General features: G+C 33.1%; 2 protein-coding genes across 3 annotated transcripts; both read left to right on the forward strand.

Moving 5' to 3' along the window:
• The first annotated feature begins 4,225 nt into the window (after nucleotides 1–4,225).
• On the forward strand, nucleotides 4,226–8,370 carry LOC111441959 (ubiquitin receptor RAD23b-like). The gene is made up of 12 exons (XM_023079168.1): nucleotides 4,226–4,467; nucleotides 5,330–5,491; nucleotides 5,624–5,662; nucleotides 5,739–5,848; nucleotides 5,941–5,985; nucleotides 6,259–6,436; nucleotides 6,518–6,652; nucleotides 6,753–6,815; nucleotides 7,186–7,233; nucleotides 7,319–7,428; nucleotides 7,863–7,941; nucleotides 8,039–8,370. The coding sequence occupies exons 1-12, from the start codon at nucleotides 4,402–4,404 to the stop codon at nucleotides 8,153–8,155; spliced, it is 1,152 nt and encodes a 383-aa protein (XP_022934936.1). The 5' UTR covers nucleotides 4,226–4,401; the 3' UTR covers nucleotides 8,156–8,370.
• A 546-nt stretch (nucleotides 8,371–8,916) lies between these two features.
• Nucleotides 8,917–10,733, forward strand: LOC111442048. 2 transcript variants are annotated; one of them, XR_002710263.1, is made up of 2 exons: nucleotides 8,917–9,117; nucleotides 10,086–10,733. XR_002710263.1 is itself a non-coding variant. In XM_023079300.1 (2 exons), the coding sequence occupies exon 2, from the start codon at nucleotides 10,144–10,146 to the stop codon at nucleotides 10,429–10,431; it is 288 nt and encodes a 95-aa protein (XP_022935068.1). In that variant the 5' UTR covers nucleotides 8,929–9,117; nucleotides 10,089–10,143; the 3' UTR covers nucleotides 10,432–10,733. The 2 variants fall into 2 exon arrangements, 1 of the variants encoding a protein (XP_022935068.1); XM_023079300.1 differs by having other exon boundaries at nucleotides 8,929–9,117; nucleotides 10,089–10,733.
• Nucleotides 10,734–16,025: the final 5,292 nt, after the last annotated feature.

The following is a 16,025-nucleotide window of genomic DNA, read 5'->3' on the forward strand; positions in this document are numbered from 1 at the left end:
AAAAAAAAAAAAAGACAAAAGACAAAAAAAAACAAAAAAACAAAATAATTGATTAGGAAAGAATTCCAAGATATATGGACTCTACTTTTAGCATATGACCAAGCTCTCAAGGTTTTTATAAGAATGGTTTAAAAGTGGAAATTAAATTCAATAAAACCTTAAACTAAACAATATAAAATTATTGTCTAAAACAATCAAAAACATTATTAATTTTAAGAGAATATTTTATAAATTACCATTTTCTTACATTCATTTACAATCGAGTAAGTACACCATAAAATTATTTATGTTCTAAATAAGTAAATACTTCAAAAATAGACTCGGCCCTACGTAGAATTCTAGGAGTTTCTGGTTCGACTACACTGTCGTCTCCATCACACTACACCACATTTATTTGAAAAAATAAAAAATAATTTTAGTGCATAATTAATTTATTTAGTACTTAGCTAACTTGTAATTAATAAGTTTTATTAATTATCTTTCTAGTATATTTTAAGTTTTATTCGCAACGGATTATTTTCAGGTCTTTGGTCTAGATCGGGTCCTCCGTCTAACCATTACCTTAGCTCCTAGTCTCATCTACTAGGGCCTCTCCATTTACGTCTCTACTAAACTCTTTGATGGCCTGAAATAGTACACAACTTTAGGAATACTCATTGTTCCTAACTCAACATACAACATGTCAGTTAGAGGTTTCACAGGGATTAGTAGACTAAGAAAACTCCTACACATCTCATATCATAACAAGCTCATAAGCATATGCTAGAGTCATACATCATGCGTATTAATTATAAACTTATAAACACAAGCTCATAAGCATATACTAGAGTCATCCAACAAGTTCATAAGCATAAGTTAGAGTCATAAGCTTGATCTTAAAACTCATTTATACAGACACTTAATTAACCCTAAAATCAATTCCAAACAGTAAGAACAACTACTAGACCAGTTAAAATAGAAGGTCAACTGGATTGTGCCAACAATTGAGCCAACCGCATGCCTTAACTGGATTGTGCATGTGTTTAGCTCTTATTTCAGCCTAGGCCCATTTGTAAGCTAAAGCGCTTGGGTTGGGCAAAGCCGTTTAGATTGTGGGGTCGTTGGAGTATGTGAGGTGCTTGGATCGTTTCAACCAAACTTTTGTAGAATGTTGATGATGCATATATGTAAATCATGTCATGATATGGTGATGTGAGACCACGAGTTGCTAGTTGAGTAGTAACATTGATGATGCACGCATGTGAATCATGTCATCATATAGTGAAATGATGCTAATAATAGTAGAAATGCTAGTTACGAAAGAATGATGATATTACGCGAATAGGCATAATGGTATATCATGATATGTATTGTACACTTTTATTTTATGATATCTCTTGTATGTGTATGTTCAAGATCCATGATATTTTTTAAAATTGTGGGACGTAGTGATATGGTCACAACTATATTAACTACAACGGTGGTGATATGGTCCCAAGAGTTTTGTGGCCATATCGTCCCAACTATCGACATTGGTTCCCCATGAATTCTAACCACGTTCTGTCTATACAATTGTGCCCAACTATCCACTATTTAGATAGACTTTTCTGGTAGGAACTGTCGATTTGATGAGTCTATCAATGATCACATATATCATTGTATAGCTCTTTACTATCCTTAATAATACCATATTGCATCACTATTTTGTCCTCATAGTGTACCACTAGTAAACTACCTTTGAGATAGTCTATCCTACTACATTTAAATTTGAAACTAGCTCGTGTTGGAGGTATGAATCCACCTCCTTAAGAAAACTTAATACTAGCAAAATTTTCGACCTACCACTCCATTCCCAAAATAACATCAAAACCTATCATGTTTAAGACTATTAGGGCATGTCTAAGAACTGACTCAACACTAATACTTATTTGGCCTTTACCTTTTTGTTCTTCAATAAACTCACTCGGGTAGTCAAGTACAATACATAATTCAAAGGTTTTAATCCTAACTTCACTCGACTCACAAATGACACAAGATATACGAGTGAGTAGACCCAAATCTAAAAGTGTTAGGGCAAGGAGCCCAAGTCTTGATAAAATAATTGTCAACTATTGAATCAAAGATATTGAAATCCTTGCTAGTACATGCAACATAGGGCAGCTGGGTGACTTAACACGAACTTTCTCCTCTAGGGTACTCTGTTCTAACCCTCGAATCTTTCCTAGTTTGGGAGTACTAAGCTTTAGACCCCCTAATCGCCACTCACAATTCTAACGTGTTTAGTTTACTGGGTGTGCCCTGACCTAGATCATCATCTAGCCAGCTTGACACTAGCCTCTAGTCCTAGTTTGTGCAGATAAACACGCTCTATAGAGATAATGCACAATCAAACACTTATAGCTAGACATACTGTATCATGCAGTCATACAAAGCTCAACAAGGAGATAATATTCATTCATCGTTCAGAGCACAAATCACACTATCCCATCCTCTATTCTAACACAGTGGAGAGCATTAAAATCAGCATGTATCATAAATTCTCATTCTATGGGCATTTTTGTAATTTTCTATAAGATACATTATATTGTCATAAAATGCTTTTATGAGATTGTAAATATGCATATACTAACCACCTACAGTAAGATATGCTCGTACTAGCACGTTCTGGCGATCCTTATAAGTACTACTTGAGAAAAGTTTAAATGACTACTTACATGGATGAACTATGTCTCCCCAAGCTAGTTTTTTTTATGTGTTAAGTGCTCCAGTATTTCTTAAATTTCTCTGGTAGATCCTTATTCTAGTCATATTAAGGCAAATATCGAAATTGGAGGGCTAAAAAATGGCACTCACATACGTTGTCACGTGCACAGAAAAGATCTTACTCATGTATTTCAAGTGCATGTGTCACACTCGAGGGTTGGATTGGGCATATCGAGTTGGATGACTAGGTTTGAGTTGAAGGCTGGTGGATTAGATGCATGGTTTAGGTCAAGTCGCCTTCTAATGATGCGACGCATGGCGCGCCCTCAACTAGACATGTTTCTACTATCGTTGCTTGACACACGACCATGTTGCTGCCGGTCGTTTTATACTGTTCCACATCCAATATGTGTCTCTCTTATTCTCCTCACGCTTGGGTTGATTTCTAGATTCGCATTAGTTTTTTTTATTCCTACTAATTTCTTTGGATTTTCAAAACTTTTCCTACACAAATTGATGCAACTTGGTTTCAAAAAAAAAAATCATAATTATTTATTAACTATAAGGGGAAATAAACACGCTCAAAATTGGCAGAAAACCATGTTCTTACCTTTTCTTGAGGTTCGCCGGAACTCCATCTTCTTGTTCGAATCAACTCAAAGTTTCTTCATAGAAGTTGTCTGAAATCTTCCCTAAAATAATATACTAAAACTTCACAACCTATCTTTCCTAAATCTCACAATTAAGGAAAAAAAATTGAGACAAGAACTCAAAAATCTCACCTTCCGCTCTCCGCTCTCCTTGATAATTGACAAATTTGAGTTATCTTAGGACGCGTATTGGTTCTCTAATATCCACTTGGCAGTTTTTGTGAAGAAACTTTGGCCAATTTCCGACTCCAAACCACCCATGGAAGTGATTTCTATTCTCTTTAATGTTCTATTTAGGACTCTTACAAACGCGGAGGATCATTTTGCCTCTCAAGATTAACTTCAACCATTTTTTCTAATTTTCACAACTTTTATATTTTCTTTGAGTTCTAAATATTTTTCTGTGTATGTCTTAAAATTCAATCTCTAAAATTCAATAAATCTTCGATGTTCAAACTTCAAAAGAAAACTAACAAATTAATCATTGCCGAGACTTGCGTATTACAAGAAGACAAATCATAAGAGTTTAAAATACTTCTTTACCCAGAAAGAATTGAATACGAGGCCAGTAGGTAACTTGAACTAGTCAAATATTAGATATCTCAACGAATAGTCAACTCTAAAACAACTTATCATAGATTTACAATAGGAGATCCTAGCCTTGCAAAGATTTTGAACTATATTATTTCATATAATTTCAAAATTTTCAATCATACCAAATTATGCCTTGGCTTTATTTCTAAAATAATTTTAAAGTTATAGAATTAAAATATATATTTAAAAGTTTATGGAGATTTTGTATAATATAGTGAAATAAAAAATGAAAAAGATATGAAATTGATCTAAAAAGAATACCCCATTACATTTAGTCGCGTGCACTGCTCGTGAGTACCATTATTTCAGATTCTTAGTGTAAAATAGCAAAAGTCAGTGCCCAACTCACCGGTCGCGCCCTGCTTCCTGCCAAATCTAGGGTTCTCTTCCATCACTGCTGCGTTTCAGGTTCCTTCCTCCTGACACACTGTCGTTTTTGCCCCTCTCCTTCTTCCCCTTCTGGTAATTCCTTGAAATGAAGCTCACTGTGAAGACCCTCAAAGGAAGCCACTTTGAAATTAGGGTTCAGCCCACCGACACCGTAAGTTCTAACGTTTCCTTTTTCGTTTGTTTTAACCTTCTCCATTGCTTCATGTCAATATTTGGGCTTGTAGTTAATTTATTAATGTACCCGAGTATGCCAGCATTGACCTAGCTGGAAATCTTGAGCTTAGTTTAATTGTTTTTTCCTTTAATATAATTGGAATAGTGGAAACTACTGGTGGAATTGAAAAGATTTTTAAATTAGGGTTTCTTGTGCTACTTAATCTGGGAGTTGCTTTCCTTTCTGAATGACGATCGCATAATTTTTTTTTTTTTTAAATACTTTTTATTTGAATTGTTCGTGATCTGCTGGATTTGCATTGCTTGAACACAAGTTGGAGAAGTCTAAGATATCATGTAGTGTACTGTTCTTGTTGGGGATGTCGTCTTAGTGTAGAAGCTAACTAAGTATTGTTCTTGATCATTTGATGTAACCCACCATTTGTAATCTAGGAAGTTGAAGAAATGATTTTAAATCCTACAATTTGAAATCTGAGAAATGGTTTTGAACTCTTTATTTGTTTTTGGAACGATGAATGTAATTAAATTTTTTGTTTGAATGGTAGCTGGAAAAGAACAAAAAACAATACTTCTACCTATATAGGCTTTTATTCTTGATTTATATTAAAAAATTAACGTTTGCCAAGGTTTATTAAGTAATTTAACTCAAAATTCTATGAAATCATTCAAAATTTGATCATTTTTGTCCGAAAAATTTTCAACGTAAAAACAAGATAAATCATTCTCTTTTATGTGATTACAAATGTTCAAATTTATTCGAAATCGTGAGCAACAAAATAAACTGGTTTTCTTTTTTCCTTTTATTTATTTTATTTCTAAGTGAAAAACTTCTGGTGAAGGTGATGGCTGTGAAGAAAAATATTGAAGATATACAAGGAAAGGATAATTATCCTTGTGGTCAACAATTATTGATACACAATGGCAAAGTTCTGAAAGATGAAAGTACACTGGCAGAAAACAAAGTATCTGAAGAGGGTTTTCTTGTTGTCATGCTCAGCAAGGTATCTTTGGTCCTGTAATTTTCTTAATATAAGAAGCATTAAACAAATATTTTTCTTTTTTTGGGATTTTAATGGATGACTGAAATGTGAAATATGGTTATGCTCAATTGTATGCATTTGTGTCTTCTGCAGAGCAAGACATCAGGCTCAGCAGGGCAGTCGTCAACTCAGGTAATGCTGCTCATTTTTGTTGCAATTTGTTTATGATTCTTTGTTGTTAACCTCCTCTGGATCCTATTTATTGCAGCCTGCTCAAAGCACCCCTGTTGCTCAACCAATTTTAAATTCGGCTCCTGCTACCCAAGTTACACCATCGCCAACTCCTGCACCTCAAGCTTCCACCCAAGCACAATTGTCGTTAGTTTTTCAAGAATGGTCTTCTGTATGCATTTTCCCTTGATTAGTTGAGTAATTATAATCCATATGCATTTTTTGTTCTTGTTTTGCAGTGCCCCCAAGAACACTACGTCTACTTCAGACAGGGTGACAGATAGGTATGGCTTCTATTTCTTATTCATATTTTTTAACTTCAAGAAGCATGAAATTGGTTAGCAAGTCACCTTCTATTTCCTAGTATTAAATCTATGCTGCAATATAACACATATCAAATCTGATAAAAGCTACAGACTGAATTACTTTTATAGGAGTTCTTGATTATTAAGTATTGAGTAATATGTTTTCTCCTCTTTTGCTTTATTTATAAATGAAGCATTTTTCCTACTGGTGGGAAAGTTTCTCATTCTTTTTTTGGGGGGGATCATTTGCAGTATGCAAACAGATACATATGGTCAAGCTGCTTCAAATTTGGTCGCTGGTAATAATCTGGAACAGACCATTCAACAATTAATGGATATGGGAGGTGGCAACTGGGACAGAGAAACAGTTGTTCGTGCACTAAGAGCTGCTTATAACAATCCAGAGCGAGCAGTGGATTACTTGTACTCTGTATGTTTAAGTTGTATTCTATGCATTCTCTTGAAACCTGGTCATAATATTTTGTCACTAATTGTGTTTTTTTGTGTTCAGGGTATTCCGGAATCTGCAGAAGTTGCAGTACCAGTGGGTCGTTTTGGTTCTGGTCCGGCCACTGAAACTGAGGCATCCCTTCCTGCACCTGCTTCTGGAGCACCCAACACAGCCCCCTTGAATATGTTTCCTCAGGTAAGTTGATGCATGAAAAACACTTTTGTTGGATGCATGAAAAACGCTTTTGTTGGTTTGCTCACGTTCACTTATTTTTTATTGGGTTGCAATCATGCAGGAGGCACTTTCTGCTGGCGGTGGTGGCCTTGGATCTCTTGAATTCCTTAGAAACAATCCGCAGGTACATAGTGCAACATCATTTATTGGGTTTTCCTTATTGATAAACTCATTTGCTTTCTTTACTAGGTATCTTAGTGCTTGGAGTGTCAAATCCGTTGTTTGGTCTAAGTCCCATTTTCACCTAATAGTTGTGTTAGTTTGCAACTTTTGACACGTTGGTTCATGTTAAATGTATAAACTAAAACGTTACAAATATTTGATCTAAAGTATGCGTGTTGATTATATTTGTTCAGTCATATCATCCCATTATTTGTATATCACTTGTACACAGGCCCAAAATCTTGATTTATTTCTTATGGACTATGGATTTGAATAGACCTAAATGCGAAGTAGTTACTGAATGAGGTTTCTTATCATTATTCATATTATAGTTTCAAGCCTTGCGGACGATGGTGCATACAAACCCTCAAATCTTACAGGTTTACACATCCTTCTGCTTTGAAATTTGCTTAGTGGTTATAATCATGGTTTTCCTAGAGTTAAATCTTTTGCTTCTGGTGGCAGCCCATGCTTCAAGAACTTGGAAAGCAGAATCCCCAGCTTTTGAGACTCATTCAGGATCATCATGCAGAGTTCCTTCAGTTAATTAATGAACCTGTTGACAATTTTGAGGGGTCGGTCTTAAACTACTATGATCTGATTAATTTTAAATCTCGTTAATTTTGCAGTTCTTTAGTTGTGATCAATCTCGTGCATATAAGATGATAGTTGCATAGATAACCCGTCTTATTTTTCTCCCATCACCAAATTCGCAGCGCTTCTGCTGTAGGTTCCTGCGTGGGACAATAATACATAATCAGTTCAGGTGTATCTATCTTTAGAACAAGCCATAGGTAAATTGGTTAAGCCATAGATTGAGATCAGAGGTTCAAATCCCTCCGTTTGAACTACAAAAACATAGTCATCGGTAGATTAAGAACTGTTTCTGGGACTGGTTTACACGAGATTTTGTTCACTCGATTGATTATTATTTCATTGGTTGAACCTCTTTTGATGTGACATCGCTTGCATCCATCTGTAGAACTATAAACTATGTTCTTTCTTTCAGAGAAATGTTTGAACAGGCTGAGCCAGACATGCCTCATGCCATTAATGTTACTCCAGACGAACAGGCAGCCATTGAACGAGTACGAACTCCTTTATATTCCCTGAGACGTCTCTTTGTTTTCCCTTTCAAACTAAATCTTTGTGCTCACATTTTGCTGCTTGCTCCCCTGTATGTAGCTCGAGGCAATGGGATTCGATCGAGCCTTGGTGATTGAGGCATTTTTGGCATGCGATCGCAACGAGGAACTAGCAGCTAACTACTTACTGGAGAATTCTGGAGATTTTGACGATTAACAAAAGAAGAATTAATTAATGTTAACCGCTGTGGATTCATTATTTTTGGTGCTGAGGTGAATTGTTTCCCTTTTCAGCATTATTCCGAGTCTGTTCTTGCATTGCATTTTACATACTCCACTAATAAATAGGAAAATTAATTGTTCAAGTGTATGGTGTTTCCGATTTAGAGAATTGGAATCTTTATGTTTTATTTAAAAGCTCATTTGTTGGTAGCTAGTTCGTTACAACATTATTGCAGATAGATCATGAGATTTTATATACTTTTCTGATTATCGTGTAAATATAATTGTTGAAAAATATCAACAGATTTTGACATGACATTTTGTTTCTTGTGATATGTTTATGCTATTAACATAAATATATATATATATATATATGCATAAATTTACATAAATTTACCAAGAAATCTTCTTATTTGAAATCCAATAAATAATTTAAAATATTTTTTTTTCTTTGCTTCAAATGAATGCATCAAAAATTGTGTTAAGATGTGTTATTGGAAAATAAAAGAAAAGAAAGTTAAAAAGTTTAGTAATATAGGCTTTTAATTATAATTTGTTAATCGAAAATTAAATATAACAAAGGTTAAATAGGTAAATTAACTTTAAATTACAAATTTAATCCATACTTAAAATTTACTAATAATATTAGACAACATGAAATTCGATTAATGTATAATTAAATTAATTAATGAATTAATTTTTAAAATTTAAAATTGGATAGAAAATTAAAGGTTTGAACGGGAGACCAAGACGTGAAAGAGCGTGGACAATTTCGTGGTGTCCATATCCTTTCAAAGACCGTGACTCACGGATTGAAGACATTGCTGCAAAATTTCCCCATTATTAATGCGCTCCTGCAAATTCACCATTTTCTCTCTCTCTCTCTCTCTCTTCGACGAACTGCAAAAGCAAGGGAAACAAATTCTCATCTCCATTGCCGCTTCCATTCTATCAACTGTAAGATTCACTCTCTCATTCCCTGTAATTTCTTGTTTCTTTAAGATCTCTGCTCTTTTTCTATCTTTAAATTTGATTTTCCTGTCGAATGTCCGCTTGTTCTTGAGCTCTTTTCCTTGTCTTCTCTTGCTTTGCCTTAAGGATGCGGTTCATGTTGTTAATTGGAGCTGATTATTGGGACAATGTGCACAACCATTGGATCCAGTTCTATTTTCCATTTTGTTTTTAGCGATGTTTTGGTGTATGATGATGATTTTCTCTCTGTTGCTATTTGGCATGCGTTTTAACGAGTTGTTCAGGATGTGGAGATGTACTCTGTGTTTGATTTTCTTGTTACTTGAAACTATTGAGCGATGTTTATGGATTTGGAGTTGTGTTGAGCGGATGCCTGATAAGATCTCATGTGGCTGGTTTTCGATTAGCTTTGTTTGAGGTTGCATAAATTATATGCAGTCTCGTAGGATCTCTATGGTCGAGCGAGTACAAATTTTTCGAGTTTAGGTTCATTTACATCGGTAACTTGGTGCTGTTTGCTCATGGATCAGTGATCTTGGATTATTTTGCTGTTCTAACTTCAATGTTGACTTGAAAAATAAAACAGTTCGAATTGCTTTTTAATGTATGAGTTAACTTTTGAATTTCTAGTTAAAAGTCATGCGATCTAATAAAATCACAAATGTTTTGTGTATCTACAAGTCTTAATACATGATTCAAATTTTGTTGCATTGTATCTTCTCTAGAATTCAACAAATCTGCAAGTTCAAATCTCCAAGAACTAATGTTTTGACCAAGCTTTCAAGGATTTTATTGTTTCATGCATTTCAAGATGCTTTGTTGTGCTGCAGATTTAATTGTCATCTTACCACTTCAAATTCATATATATTTCAACGGAATCTGAATTTATTGAAATGCTTGCTGAAGAGAAGGGCTCGTGTTGAGCTAAACTTGACCATCTTTTGCTCTTGTAGAAGATTCTGCGTTTGGAGCTACATTCCAGAGCACAGAGAAAGATTAGTGTTCTTGAACATGGTTCTTGAGAGCATTCTATCTTCTCCTCATAGGAGGCACCCACCATTTAGAAAACAGTTTCCTGCAAATGAGTTGGGCAGTTGGTCCGCTCTCTTCAATCGACATCGCTTCCTCTTAACCGCACTGGCACTCTTGACTTTACTTTGCACAATCTATCTTTACTTTGCTATCACATTAGGGGCTGCTGTGTCGTCTTGTTCGGGTTTGACTGGAGCTCAAAAGGAGTTGTGTCGTCTGGAGCATGCTGAAGCTTCTCTGGGTAAAGGCAAATTCAAATTTCTATGATACATAGGGACCTCGAGGTACAAAACCTTCTCATGTATTGGTTCTTCTCTTTGATGGGATCTGTATTTATAAACAATTGAAGATTGCCATAGGCCAAAAGTTTATTCATCCATTTTGATTCACATATATATATATATAGCATATAAGATGTAGCAGAATGTCATGAACATTGCTTCCTTGCATTAATTTGATATTTTTGTTCGTTTCTTCTTTTTGATGATGGGTTTGTAATTAAAACTTCAATCAGAATGTTCATATTGTTGTCATTACAATAATTGATGGGAACCACTGCTCATACCCTACCTTACTTTTGCTACATCTACTATCTATGACCTGAAATGGTTTTAAGATGAACTCTAGCAGATTGTCTTTAGAATGTCTTTTGCCTTATTCCTGCCCCTAAAAATTGAAAACCTATTCATTTCACATAATTTATCTGAAATGGAATCAAGGAGAGAAAACAGATGTGATAATCAATTAATATTATTTATTCCAACATACTAAATAAATAAATAATGGTTGGAGGAAACATGAAGGAATTAATGATTTTGGTTGTCGCTTGATACGTGGCTTAGAACATAATTTTTTCATTAATTTTTCTGAATTATGAGAAAAAAGAAAAATATACCCATCGTCATAAATTTATCCTTTAAAAAGAAATAAAATTGGTCAAAAGTCGACTAGAATTAGGGCAAAAAAAAGAGGAATATCGGAAAAAGGAGGAAATGGGAAGGATTTCCGCCTTGGGTCCAGACCTCAGGCTCAGATTCCGAACCTACGTTCGAACCATAATCTCGGCCGGAACCATGTCGGCCCGACAGGCGCGTGTCCAAACCTAGTTAGGTTGGAATTTCGCTCCTCAGATGCAGCCCAGCCCGTTCGTCAGTCGCATCCCAATCCGTCAGCGTCCTGCTCAAATGCAGCCTAGACCAGCTCGCCGCGTGGCCCGGACTCATCCACACTCGGTCCAACACCTGCCAGCCAGCATGTGCTTTGATCCTACCTGCTTCGGCTAATCCGATGACTTGCACGTGGTAAGCCGCCTCCAGCTCTTGGCTTGCATGCGCCTCAACTAAGTCGACCCCCCTAAGGTGGGCTCCACCGGCTCCAGCTCCGATTATTTGGCTTATAGGCCCAGTTTATGATTTTTTTGAAGTTATCGGACCTATTCCTACTATTTTGGACTGTCCTCAAGTCGCTTTCGATGTTTTCAGAAGTATACGATGTCAATAAGGTCATTATTTAATAGGGGTGTACATTCAAGCCGGCAACCCGACAACCCGGACCAACCCAATCCGAATTATAAGAGTTGAGTTGGATTGGATTAGCATTTTGGGTAGGGTTGGGTTCATTTTTCTGAACCCAAACTAAATCGGTTCGATTTTTGGGTTCGTGAGTAAAACCCTCGGGTTGACCTGAACCAAACTTAAATATATAAAATATATTAAGTTACTTCAATTTTATTGGATTCGTAGTAATTTGGTGAGTCTAATACATGTTTTTTTTTTTTCTTTTTTTTTTATTATAAAATTAGTTTAAATATATTTAAATTAAAATAAGACAATAATCCTAAATTCTAATTATTTATTTTCTATGTTTATTCTAATTAATTTATTTTCTATATTTAAACTAATCATTTTTTTTTATTATAAGACAAAAGAGAATAATCCTAAATTCTGATTATTTATTTTCTATTTTTAGTTTAATTATTTATTTTCTATATTTAAACTAATCCTTTTTATTTTTATTTAATTTCATGAGGAGAACCCATTAAACTAATCATTTTTTATTGTTACCAATTTCTATTTTCTATTTGGTGCAACATTATTATAATTATTTTTCTATCTTTATTCTAATTATTTATTTTCTATATTTAAACTAATCATTTTTATTTTTATTTAATTTCATCATATCTTATATTTTTCTTACTAAATATATTTAAATTAAAATAAGAAAAGGACAATAATCCTAAATTCTAATTATTTATTTTCTATCTTTATTCTAATTATTTATTTTCTATATTTAAACTAATCATTTTTATTTTTATTTAATTTCATGATATCTTATATTTTTCTTACTAAATATATTTAAATTAAAATAAGAAAAAGACAATAATCCTAAATTCTAATTATTTATTTTCTATCTTTATTCTAATTATTTATTTTCTATATTTAAATTAATCATTTTTATTTTTATTTAATTTCATGATATCTTATATTTTTCTTACTCCAATCCATTAAACTAATCATTTTTTATTGTTACCGATTTCTATTTTCTATTTGTTGCAATATTATTATATCATCCTTATAAGTTAATCATTTTTTATTGCTACCCATTTTTATTTTCTATTGCTTGTAAATTATTATATTGGTTGTAATATTATTATATCATAATTATAAGTTTTGGGCTCTATATATCTATATATATATATATTTTATATACAATATCTTTAAATTAATCATTTTTATTGTTTCTTTAATTTCAATGATATATCTTCGTATTTTTCTTACTTTAACCAATCTTTAAGAAATGTCGGTCGGCATTTAGTAGTATTTAGTGTTATGATAATGTCAAACTAGGTTAATATGTTACAATTTTCGCTCCTTGTTTTTTATCGATTTTTTTTTATTTTGTGAATAATTATGAATTGATTTGTGTTTGTTGGTAAACTTTTAATATATTTTATCTAAGATTGTATCAAAATAATTATAAATTATTGATAAATAAAACTTAAAAAAAGAAATTTTGACAACCCAACCTGGACCCAACCCGAACCCAACCCGAAAATAGAGGGTTGGGTTGGGTTGAGTTGTGAAAAGTTTTGGGTTGGGTTGGGTTACCAATCCAACCAACCCGAACTTTTGAGTTGAGTCAAAAAAATCCATCAACTCAACCCAACCCGGACCATGTACACCCCTACTATTTAATCAAATTTAGGTTACTTTTGGAGCTAAAAGAGGATTTAATTAATATCGTTACACGAGTTGGATCATATATTATGCATTAACTCAATGTCATGAATACATCAGGTTGAATTGGATTTAGGAGTAAATTCAAGCGAAATTCGAGCATAATTCGTAACTCCAACATAGGTCAAACAAGTAGGTGGTTTTATTATTGGCTTGGTTGGCTGGATTTATTAAGTATAAGTGGCACGTGCTTTGTGGCTGTTGCACGTGATGTACCTTGTGATTGTTTAATATCTGTTTATTATGCTATGTGATACTATGACACGTATGTTATGTTATATTGTAAGTTATGATGTGAGATGTTTATATCATGTTGTGGATTTTGTTGTGACTTTCATGTTGTATGGTGCATTATATGATATGACATGCACACTATGTTAACCAATTACCTCAGGATTATGATATACTGTTACACCACGTATGTATTCATGAAAGCTATATTTATGAAAAAATGAATGTACAACCTGCATCATATATTTATGTCATGATTTAAAGGTACGAGGATCTCATGCATTTTTGTATGTTACATGTATTAAGATACTTCCCTATTATAATGAGTACAGATACGTACATTACGATACTTATGTACGTCATGATATTGTGTGGTCTTCTTTCTCTACGTCTTCAACAATTGAGCACGGACTAGCTGATGGGCAGTTCATGGGGTACTATACGCCTATTTGGTAGTCTATGTGCGCATACGTGGGTCATGTGTAGAGAAGTATTGCACATCCAATTTTAGGTCAGACTGGAATATAGAGTTTGTCCATGAAAAGTTTTTATGAAAGAACAAGTCCCTCCATGATTGCTTGCATGTACATTTTTCGATCCCAACAATAGAGTTACTTATTGATCATTTTTTTAAATAATCAAGTCATGTTCTACTCTTATTTTTCAAATAAAGGTAAGTCATTCAGTATGGATGACGATATCGCAGTGACGGTCATGAGACCGAAGTTAGGATAGTTGCATTTATGTTTAAATTGTAGCTCTTAGGTTCCGTTATTTTGTTTGTTTTTTTTAATTTTTTTATTTTGATTCCGCTATTTCTGTGATGCTTATATGCATATTAGACATGTTAGGCATGCAGTAACGATCTTATTTTTAATATAAAAAAATCGGATCATCACAAAAACATTTTCAAATTTCTACATTAATATTCTTCCACGGTTCATTTAATTTACCAAGTATTTGAACTCAAATCTCAAGACAAACAACCTGACTTTCGTACCATGTAACTAAAAACAAAGTAATAAGAACATCAAAGATCAAATGTTTCACTTCTGTTCTATCAAATGTTTCAGTACCATGTTGCTCTTTCCGGTTGGTTAGTGAGAAAATGTTCACTCGAGAGAGAGAGGTGCGACCTCATAATCATTTCAACTCTAAATTTTAAATTTGAATATCTCAACCGCAGCAGAGCAGCCCGTCTTATATAATTTATATCATGTAAGTTACATCCATAATGTAATTTCATATCCAAGAAGACCCTAATAGAATCACACCATATACATGCAAAAAGTAAGTTTACAGTCGGTTAGGATGCTACACTAATAGAATCATATCAATTCAAGGAATGACCCTATATGTGTGTGCACGTCGACACGATCCACGTGGAATTATATCATATAAATGAAAGGAGTGACTTAGTAGTCTTTAAAACACGACCTTAATAAAATCACATCTCATTCGTGTAAGGAGTGGTCTTGCAATCGTTAGAGCACAACTCTTGCAGAAATAATGTACATATCAAGCTTTAAACAACTTCGCAATTTTACATTTAACGCTCTACCTTAACTTATTCGAGAATAACAAAACCGAATCGACCAAAATAGGTCAAACTGCTCCAACTTAGCATAGGTTTTTCAACTAATCCCAATAGCATCGATAATGGTAACTTTTTAATTTTTTTAATTATAATTATTATTTTCAATTTTCAATTTCATATATTACAAATACATAGAATGAAATAATTGGAGGTAAAATAAAAGAAGTAATCTCATTTGGTTTCTAATTCCTTGTCCATCTCATTTCTATTCTTTTATTAAATCTAATATCTTTTTGTAAAATTAAAAAAATTCTAATGGTTTGGTTAAATAACATAATACAAATAAAATTAGACTATTTTCCTTAATAAAAAATTATTTTAATATTTCATATGTAATTTTATTTATTAGTTGTTATTTTTAATGTCAAATAAATTGTTACCATGAAATTAAATAAAATTGAGATTTATTACTAATTATATGTTTGATTGGTCTATTATTTAGTGATGTATTTTAATTATTAGTTGAAATATGAAAGTGGTATTTTAGTAATTATAATACAACTTATTTAGAAAATAATGTCCATGAGCTTCTAATTTTGACTTCAAATAATTTTGTAGTAAACAATAACAAATTCTTTTTTCAATTATTTTCATTTCCATTCAATCTCATTCTAACTCTCAACAACTACATGAAGCCCTAGAGTAAAGATTTTCACGTGTTAACAATTTATTTACCAATGTATATTTAGCTCGTTTGAAGAAGTTAAAACATCTCTTTTAGAAGTGTTCAAATGATTAAATGATCGAAACAAAAAAAAAAAAAAAAAAAAAAAAAAAAAAAAAAAAAAAAAAAAAAC

Source organism: Cucurbita moschata, unplaced genomic scaffold (assembly GCF_002738365.1).
Source record: "Cucurbita moschata cultivar Rifu unplaced genomic scaffold, Cmos_1.0 Cmo_Scf00004, whole genome shotgun sequence".
NCBI lineage: Eukaryota > Viridiplantae > Streptophyta > Magnoliopsida > Cucurbitales > Cucurbitaceae > Cucurbita > Cucurbita moschata.